Source organism: Gavialis gangeticus, unplaced genomic scaffold, assembly GCF_001723915.1.
Source record: "Gavialis gangeticus isolate Ggan-Ray unplaced genomic scaffold, GavGan_comp1, whole genome shotgun sequence".
In the NCBI taxonomy this organism is placed as follows: domain Eukaryota; kingdom Metazoa; phylum Chordata; order Crocodylia; family Gavialidae; genus Gavialis; species Gavialis gangeticus.
The window spans coordinates 27,713,759-27,723,708 of NW_017728995.1; the positions used below are offsets into that span (position 1 = coordinate 27,713,759).

The following is a 9,950-nucleotide window of genomic DNA, read 5'->3' on the forward strand; positions in this document are numbered from 1 at the left end:
ACAGACCTGAACAACACCAGATATATCTGCGAGGCTTGGGCTGCGTTATAAGGGGAGAAAAGGAGCTGCAGATAGTGCCTCAGGCACCAAGACAGAAAATAGGCAGCCTCCCGTTTGATTAAGATCTTCCAATCAAGCGAATAACAACAAGGCATGGCAGGAGAGAAGGCGGGTGGTTGACCCTTGATCGGTGTTGCGGGACCATGAATAGACGGCCCCGGGGAGGCACAACTGTCACAAGCTGGTACAATTTGGGTAAGTGGAAAAGATGGAGATTTTATTTGTTTTAATTCTATGTAGTGTCTAAATTAATTTGTTTTGTCTTTTTTCCCAATTAGGTGGGTATTTTTACCTTGAAAATGAGTCTCATCACTCAAGGTTTTAATCAGTGCATCTTGCTACAAACAGGAAGTGTTTGTCAACTGAAAGCTTCAGCAGTGAGTATTAAGATCACAGCTCCCAGTACTGAAATGATAACTTCTTATAAGTATTTGAATTGTTAAAACACCACTGAAGGAAAGGAATCTATTAGAGGGGTTAAAAGAGGTTTGTATTCCTCTATAAGGCATTTAGCAAAGGAAAATATATAATGAATATTCAGTATTTCCTGACAATGAGACCTGTTGGAATCTGAGATAGGAATGGTTTGTTTATACAGTGCCGTAACTATGCATTCTCATATATAGACAAGTTAAAGATAAGGGTCATATTTGGATACAGCAGAATGATTGAAATTCTGTTTTGAGATTTACAGTGGTGTGAATCTACAATACTTCTGTTCCATTTCTGTGAAGTTACTAAGGTGTGCTATTAAGTGCAGAATTTGGATGCAAGTAATCAGATTATCAAAGAAATCAGGAGAAAATCCATTTTTGAGCTCGCTAAAACCATTTTTAGACAAGGCGTCGGAGAATATAACAGGATAGAATGCTGAGCCTGGAGGATGCACTGAATAATCTTACCTACCTTCCATCATGGATAGCCATGTGATGTTGAAAAAGATTTGTTAAAGAAGGACATATCAGATCCTTGAATCTGTACCTATCCTTAGGATTTTGGGTCCAGGTCATACTGAAATGGTATTTAAGGAATGTTTTGTTTTTTTTTTACTCCTTTTTGGATAAAACCTAAGATGGTTGCAATTTTGCAAGTACAGGTGATAGTGGTTCAAACAGTAGGACAAGTGTAGCAACTACTAGGATTCCAAAACTGAGCCTTGATTCAGCTCTGACTTGTAGATATGCCCCATCCTAGGACCATCTCTACAACATAAGGAGGGATGATGTTAAATAAAACTGAATTAAGAAGGAAGGTCAAATTTCAACCTGGACTGTGGTGTGGAGTACACGTTCAACTTTATAGTAGAAATCATCATTGCTCTCTGAATTGTACTTCTCCATGGAAGCCTTCAGTATTTCCTTCAGTTCTGGACTGTCATTTGGGATGCGCTTTGGACAGCCAGGACAGATCTGTGGAGGAGGTACAGTTTCCTCAACTGAAAGAAACATTGGGTTACATATAAATCTAAAGAGGAAAAGATTCAGTGTGTATTAGGCCTGGAGAACCATCTATTTGGAAACCCACAGTGTCTGAACGGAATGTGTTTGACCCTGACAGGCTGAACCTAAATATTTTGAGCTTTATATGGGAGGTGTATGTGTTGCTATATCCTTGATGAATTTGAGAGGTGTATTCAGCATTTAAGCCTAAATTGGGTTTTTGATCAATAATCTGCTTCTCCTAGAAGTGAGAGAGATATACATAAAGTGAGGCCAGTGGAGAAGGCAGATACAGACTCATCTGCAACTGGATGAGGGTCTGGATTAGAGGATTTGAGACAACTTCAAGCCTTGAGGTCTCTGAGTGCACATTATAAGGCATGAGCAACTGTATTTTTAAGACGATCATTAGCATTCTTTGGAGTAAAACATATCTAGGGGTATGTTCACATTGTACTCCGTGACTGCAGAGGAAAGTAGCTATTTCAGAATCAGGTTGAGGTGGGAAATCATACCCCTGAAAAGGTTTCCAAGGTATCAAATTTAAGAATAAATCTGAGGACATGAAATACAAATGGTGACAGCACTAGACATCTGTGGACAGGCTCTGGGAAGACACCAGCTAGGATGGCCATGGCTGTGTAGTTTAAGGGGATATACATACAAAACCTAGTTGTGACCATGTTGTACTATCTTTTTTGGACACATCTGTATCTTTGTGAAGGCCCTACATGGCGGACTTCTCTGTCATGTGGGAGGGTGGACTGGAGCTCCTGGGAAAATCTAGATTTTCTGGAAGCATATCTGAAAAATCGCATAGTGAAAATGAATGGTGTGACATTAATGTCTGTTAAAAGGCCCTCTTCTGACTGTGATGGTATAAAGGAGTAAGCAAGTTTATTCTACCTGTAAATAAAGTTTAGGTTAAAAAATGTGCTGTCTAGGCTGCCCTGCAAACCTTTATAGTGGGTTTGACTCTGAGATTATCCAGGTAATCCCTGTATGGAGCCCAGTGGCCAGCCCAACATGCCATAGTAGACAGAGATGGTGGACAGATCAGAGATAATAACTTTCCCTGCTGTTCCTACATACTTGTAGGAAATGAGAAAATTGTGCATTAATATTTCCTGCTGAGAAGGGAAAAGACTTTTGATATTTCTTTTCTTTCCCAGCAGCATTTCTCCTCTCATTATTTTCTCAATCCCTTTACATTTTGATTACACAGTAAATTGTAATTGTAACATATCAGCTGCAGTTTCAACACTTTCCAGATTATGGTAATTTTCACATACCTGGAAACTTGCATTGCTGTGTAACATCAACAAGTGTGTTGCTGAGATCCACAAAAGCCTTGGCTACACAGTGACCTACATGCTGAGTTAAAAAAAAAACAAAAAACAGCTTTTAAGAATCCTAAACTCATATGTAAATGTCCCACAGCTCCTCATCATAGGAAGAAAAAACCCCCAAACCTTGGGCCATGCAGAAAGAGAGAGAGAGATTGAAGGGGTGATCATGGCTCCCATCACAATAGTGCAACTACATTGTTCTCACCATGTTTTCTCTTGAGCTGTATTGGTGGACATAAAGACAGGGTTCAAGCCCAGCAGTTTCTGATCAGGAAAAATAAGATGCCCTGCAGATATGTTGACAAGACCTTCTGATCCTTACCAAGGGCCATATATGGTCAGCTCATAAGGTTGTTTAACAGCCAAGGAGCTAAGGGGTTGTTATAAAAGCCATGTGATCAGTCTTACAGTTGTGGTAGTTTGGCTGAATTCATGAATCATTTGACAGAGTAGGAAATGGAGGCTCAAGCAGATTAAGTGATGAGCTTCAGGTTAACTAGCAAGTCTCTCAGATAGTCCGGCAGTCACTCCCTTGTCAATTCAGAACAGTGTGGTCTCATCCCTTCTCCTTTCAGACAGCACTTCTGAAGGGGGTAGCAACATCCCATGAGGAATTTGTGAACAGCAATCAGAGACATTCTGCAGTGACATTTATCTGCTACACATAGATTTTGCGTACATATAAGTAGCTTTTGGTAGCCTGCTCATTACCGTCCACAATATGATTTTAGGCATATCTGTCAGTACAGTGACTAACGCAAGCATTCTTGAACAAAAATGACCTCTCCGTCCCTACCATTTCTGTGTGCAAGCCAGCTGGTAACTCAGTGCTACATAGGAGAAATATGTGTATTTATTTATTATTTCCTTCAGGGCTTTCCTGCTTAGACTGCAATGCAAAAAAATGGGAATTTGGCTACTTACTTTCCTTAGGAACTATCTGCCTGAGGCTACTTAGAGTTTGCCATTTTAATGACTACATTACTGCTTTCCCATGCAGAGTTCTTGGCCAGGATCTCCTTGAATAAAGCTTTATTGTTTTGATGAGACTTTTTTGGTTGCCTAGGTGAATCTAAAGACATTTCAAGAGCCCTGATTCAGCAAAGCACTTAAACATGCCCCTTCCTATCAGTACCATCCATATGATGGCTAGATGGGTCATAAATCCAGTGCCAACACCATAAGCACATGTTTAACTTTAAGCCTATGCTGAAGTTCCAGTTACCTAAAGCTGAACAAGCATTTAACCGTTTTGCTGAATTAGAATCTTTGTCATCATTATTATTTCCCAACATGTTCATTCAGCTATACGTAAAGATTACTTACGCCTCCAAAAATGGGCTTGCACTTTGGACTTAAATCCTGAAATTGTTCCTTGGAGCAATTTGTCTCTTTGACCGTATATTCAACTGCATAGTTCCATCCAGCTACCACCTGGAACAGATATTCAGGAGACATCTCAAATGATTCAGTAAGTCTTGAGAAATAAAACTTTTAAAGTCACCAAATGGACAGCAAGATAACAACATTTTTGTAGGACCTTCCTTCCAAGGCTTTCAATCATGCTGAAGTTTGTAAGCCATATCACACCTCAGTACAGCAGGAAAATATTATCCTTGTTTTCCAGAAGAGTCTCAGGGGCCAGCTGTGAAATTTGTGTCCATATCCACGTTCACATTCCAAACCTCTTGTCCCATAGCATAAGGTTTCTTGTATTTCCTCCAAAACATCTGTTCCTGGCTTGTGGCTTGCACTAACTGGAACCATGGGGTTGGAAGCAGTTTAAGGGTCATCTAGTCCAATCCTTTGCACAGATGCAATGATAGTGCATCAGGGTGGACAAAGTCGTCTACTGCTTTGACTCAGTGTGTCAATCCCTGTGTACAGCATTTCAGGGTAGGGGTAGTCATAAGAATTGCCATTTACTGGGTCAGACCATAGGTCCATCTTGCCTATTACCCTGTGTTACAGTGGCAGAGAGTGGATGCTGAAAAGGAGAGTGAACTGGGTATGTCTGGGGTTTTTCCTACTGTTCCTCTCACTTTTAACCTCCAGTGTAGAAGGTCCAGGAAGTTCTGATTCAGAGGCTGTATTCCTAACTCTTGTGATCAATAGCTACTAATGCCCTTTCCTCCAAGAATCTGTCCAATCCCATTTTGAATCCAACTAAACTGTCAGCTTCCACAACATGTGATGGCAATGAGGTCCACACTTCAATTACACACTGGGTGCATCTACATATGCGCTTTACTATGGAGTAGACTAATTAGCTTTGCAGTAAAGCATCACCATCCACATGTGTGCAGTATAAAGGCGTTGTAAATTAATTAACTCCAGTACTGTCCCTGACAGCACTATTGTACAATGGAGTAATTACGTGCACTGAAATGCATGTGTAGATGGTGACAGGGGCTGGGTGGGGCACAAGGGTGCTAAAATGTGGGAGCTGCCTGCTGCCTAGCCCCACACTTTAGCACCCTCCTGCCCTAGCCAGCCCTTCTGCTGTCCGCCACTGCCACCTGGAGCTGACCCCCTGTTCATCCTGCCAGGCTGGGCTGCTCCACCCCCGATTCACATAAGTTTAGGGCTGGAAGGGACTGTGTGATATCATTGGGTCCATCCCCCCTGCTCTGGGCAGGAAAGATTTCTGGGGTCAAATAACCCCAGCAAGGTGTGCATCCAGTCCCCTTTTAAAGATCTCCATGGTAGGTGCCTGCACCACCCCTGCTGGGAGTCCATTCCAGAGTCTGGGCACACGAATCATGAAGAATTTTTTCCTTATATCCAGTCTGAAACCTTCTTCTAGGACTTTATGACCATTTCTCCTGGTTTTCCCCTGGGGTGCTTTGGTGAATAGTTGTTCATCTAGCCCTTGATGCTCACCCCTGATATATTTGTAAGCTGCCACCAAATCTCCCCAAAGTCTTCTCTTTTCTAGGCTGCAAGTACCATATCTGTCAGCCTTTCTTCATATGGCTTGCTCTTTAGGCCTCTAATAATGTGTGGCTCTTCTCTGGATTCTCTTAAGCTTCTCCACATCCTTTCTGAAGTGTAGTGCCCAGAATTGGATGCAGTGCCCAGGCTGAAAGTGCTGCTGCCCTGGGTACATGTGTAGACGCTGTGCCTGGGAGCAGCTGAAGCAAATCGCCAGAGTTCATTTTGTCATGTTAATTGCACATGTAGATACTCCCACTATGTGAACAAGAACTTCCTTTTGTTAGTTTTAAGCTTACTATCTCCTAGTTTCATTTTATGACCCCTAGCTCTTGTATTGTAAGAGAGTAAATAATACATCTCTATTCAGTGGCAGATTAAGATTTATTGGAGCCTTGGACTCCAGCAGGGGGGAGGGGGCCTTTCCCCATCTAGTGCTGCTGCTGCCAAGGGGCGGTGGGCCTCCATGCCTTGCAGGCAGGGATGGCATAGGGGGAGCTATAGCCACCCTAAAGTTCACCTTAGCTTCCCCATAGCCACCCCTTCCAGCGCCCTCACCACCCGCCCACCTGCCACACATAGGTGAGCCTGCAAAGGTCCGGCACTCCCAGCAGAGGCAGTTTCAGCCTCTTCCTGGTGGGGGAGCTGGGCTTGGAGTGGGGCAGGGTCAGCTGCATGGGGTGGGTGGGCAGAAGCAGTGGTGGTGCTGGCAGGGTGGCTAAGGGGGGGGGGGCTAAGATGAATTTTGAGGTGGCTATAGCTCCCACAACTCCTCGGCCCAGCCAAGCCCAGCCCTGACCCAGCCCCACCACACTGGGAAGGGGCTGGGTAGACCTGGCCAATCAGGGGCACCCGGGTACCTGGGTTCCTGTGGGAAACAGTGAGTTTCCTCTCGCAGGTAGGCAGTATTCCAGCCTGCAAGGGGCTGCTTGGGGCTGCCAGGAGCAAGATAAAGGGGGCACCATGTGCACGTGGCCTGGAACACAGTGGGCAGTGTGGCCTAATTTACATACATCCTGCACATCTGACTTTCTGCAGGCTGGATCTGGGAATGGAAAGGCTGCTTTGAAAATCCATGCCTAAACTAGTGCCAGGAAGCAAGACTGCAGCATTACTCAGTGGCTACCCATGTTCCCAACCCATGGAACAGAGTAGTATCTACATCCTCTCTGTAACACAAACCTGATCCAAAGTCTAATGAAGTCCATGGGCACAATCCTGCTGCCTTCAGAGGGCTCTGGATTAGGATTAAAACAAGCATATGATGTATTCCTTCTTTGGTTCATCCTGGTGGAGTCCTCTGGATGGTCTGTATAGGCCTGATGTGAAGACCCTCCAGGGCTCATAGGCGATGTGGCAGTTTCCTTTCCAGGGGCTCTATTACAGCTCCTGGAACAGTTTTCCTACAAGGTTTGTGTTGTGTGTGTCTCCACTCAGAGGACCAGTGGAGTTAATTAAAGCGGAGGGAATGGATTTTTCTTAATACACCTGATTTGATTCCAGATGCGGAGATGAAGCTAGCACATGACTAGAAGGCACAAAGACAAAAGCATACAGATATACAAAGAAAAGGGATACACACTTGTTTTAGGCACGTAATACTTAAACTTAGATAAGTAACTCTCTCAGATTGATTTGAGATTGGAGCCTGCACTTCCAGTCTATCCAGAATTCCCACAAAATACAGAATTCAGTTGTAACAGACAAGTTCTGTGTGGCTTTTTTCCCACTCTTCTTCTTTAACTTTGTCTATACCTTAAAACAGGGCTGGTAAACCTGCAGCGTACATGCAACAAGTGGCACAGGCTGCCTCTGTGTGTGGAACATGGCAGATTGCTGACAGTATGCATTGGCAACAGGAACAGCTGAACTAATATTGAACACTGTTCAAACACACCATGCTTACTAACAGTCCAGAGAACATAGAAGCTCTGAAAATCAGGTATTCAGTAAGATGTGCTTCAGTTTCCCCCTCTATAGAAATGAAAAGTGCTGTATAGTTCTGATTATAAGTTTACCTTTTTTCCCCTCAAAAAAGAGCCATAAGAATTGCCCTTGATTTATACGCAAGATAAACCTATAACGAGGGTGCTGACAATAAGGTTATAATTGCACTATAAGATCTGATTTTTGGTTGACCTTTGCACAAGCATCAGCCAATATTCAAGAGAATTTTTCCCCCTCAAATTGAACCTGAAAACATGGATTTGGCTTATATGCAGGGCTGACTTATAATTAGAACAATACAGTATAATTTTTATAGCACACAGCTTAGGACTGTGAAGTATAACATAAAAATGTAATAAAAAAAGAAGTGCATAGGCGGAGCCAAAGTACTACGTGCCCTAAAATGAAAGAAAAATCCAGTATACAAACCTGTCTTGTGGCTGTTATTATTTCACCAACTTCATACAGGAAGGATTTCTGACTTTCTTTATTGAAGATTCGAATGGCATATCTCAGAATGGGTAGCAGATCTAAGCTGTTGCCTGGTATGGGATGGTAGCATCCAAGACATGGAGCATGAGAAAGAGTCACTCTTCCTGCAGCTGGAAAACAAATCAACCAAAAAAATCATGGGTTTTGCTCAATGAAACAGCTTCACTTACTGGGGTAGTTCTGAAGGGTTGTATCCATGATAGTGAATGATACATGTCAGGAGTAAGGGTTCTTTTGTTATATATTTTGTTGGATCAACCGCACGGTTGGAAAGATGTTAGACAAGCTTTTGGGCACAAAGTGCTCTTTCTGAAGCCTGGACCTGGAAAATGGCACTTTGTTCTGAAAGCATGTCTAATATCTCTCCCAGTTGGCCCAATAAAAGATAGCACCAAACCCCCTTGCACTTACTAGGCACAAGTGAGCTCTTAGAACCAGAGAGAACTGGAAGGGCCCACAAGAGGCCACCTAGTCCAATGCTTTGCTCCAGGCCTGTGTCTGAACTATCCCAGCCAAGTATTTGTCTAAACTGCCCTTAACAGCTTCCAAGGATGGAGATTCCACAACCTCTCTAGGTAATTTATTTCAGTATTTAATCATCCTCACAGTTAGAAAGTTCTTCTGACTGTACAACCTAAATCTCCCATCTTGCCCATTATTACTTGTCCTGCCCGAAAGAGGATTAAAAAAGTAGGTTTCACCCCCCCCCATTTATACCAACCCTTTTATAGCTGAAGATGGTTATCAAAATTTCCTTTGATTTAAGGAGTGAGAATCTTCACTTCCTTCAAATGGACAGCAAAATACAGATCCAGACTACAAGTGCTTACAGCCTAGATCTAAATTCGTTGTATTTGCTAAAACCCAAACGTATGGCTCAGTACAGCAAAATTGCGATCCAAATCTGGAGTAACATACATTTCTGGAGTCTAGGAATCTAAGATTTAGTTTTAGGCTCTTCTCTATTTTAAGAAGAAAATATAACACATAGCTCTGAAGATGTGTGAGAAACGATGTCATTTATCAGCAGTGGATAGATAAGAGAATGGCAAAAGCCACTGGGTACCACAGCTGGAGTTGCAATAAAGTGAAATTTCCCTGACGTCTGGTTTTACAGGATAATCTATGGAGATCTTATACACTCCACCAGGCATTAACATTTCAACTGGCAGCTTTTCTGGTGGGCCACCATGATGCAGAGCTCCTGTATAGGTTTACATTCAGGTGCTCAGCAGACAGATTGTGTGAACTGCCTCTAACTTTCACATGGGCAGCCAAGCGTTTATCAGTTTTCAGTAAAATCAACTTTCAAGCACCGTCAAATTGGGCTGGTTTTGACTAAGCAACCTAGATGGAGGAGGCTCTAGACTGTGTTCCCTACCACTAATCCTATTACCCCTCTTTCCTGCCTGACAATGATCGGCTGGATTTTCATACATTAATTTCCTAGTTCACTGCATAAATTAATTTCATAATTCAGTGAACTTGAGAATCAAAGTGAGTATTAGATCTCTATGGAATTGAGGTAGTGTTTGTGGGCCTGATCCTCACCTGATGTAATCTGGCTGGAAGTGGAACAATTTAAGGACACGGTAGAACTGTTCCTGTATTAATGGCTGAACAATATGGTGCTCACATATGAGAGACTGAGCTGTGAAATCATTCACCAGGCTGAACCCATTGCTATTGACCTCTTTCCACAGGAATCTTTGGATGAGATTCTGCTCTT

The 9,950-nt window shown here is 42.9% G+C and overlaps 1 protein-coding gene across 1 annotated transcript in view; it reads right to left on the bottom strand.

The window, feature by feature from the left end:
- LOC109287755 (T-kininogen 2-like) overlaps nucleotides 1-9,950 on the bottom strand; it is a 47,908-nt gene that overhangs the window by 10,677 nt on the left and 27,281 nt on the right. The window contains exons 4-7 of the mRNA XM_019503043.1: nucleotides 8,159-8,331; nucleotides 4,175-4,282; nucleotides 2,792-2,873; nucleotides 1,326-1,495 (exon numbers count right to left, since the gene is read on the bottom strand). Of these exons, the coding sequence (XP_019358588.1) occupies nucleotides 1,326-1,495; nucleotides 2,792-2,873; nucleotides 4,175-4,282; nucleotides 8,159-8,331 (533 nt within the window). The remainder of the gene's footprint in view (nucleotides 1-1,325; nucleotides 1,496-2,791; nucleotides 2,874-4,174; nucleotides 4,283-8,158; nucleotides 8,332-9,950) is intronic.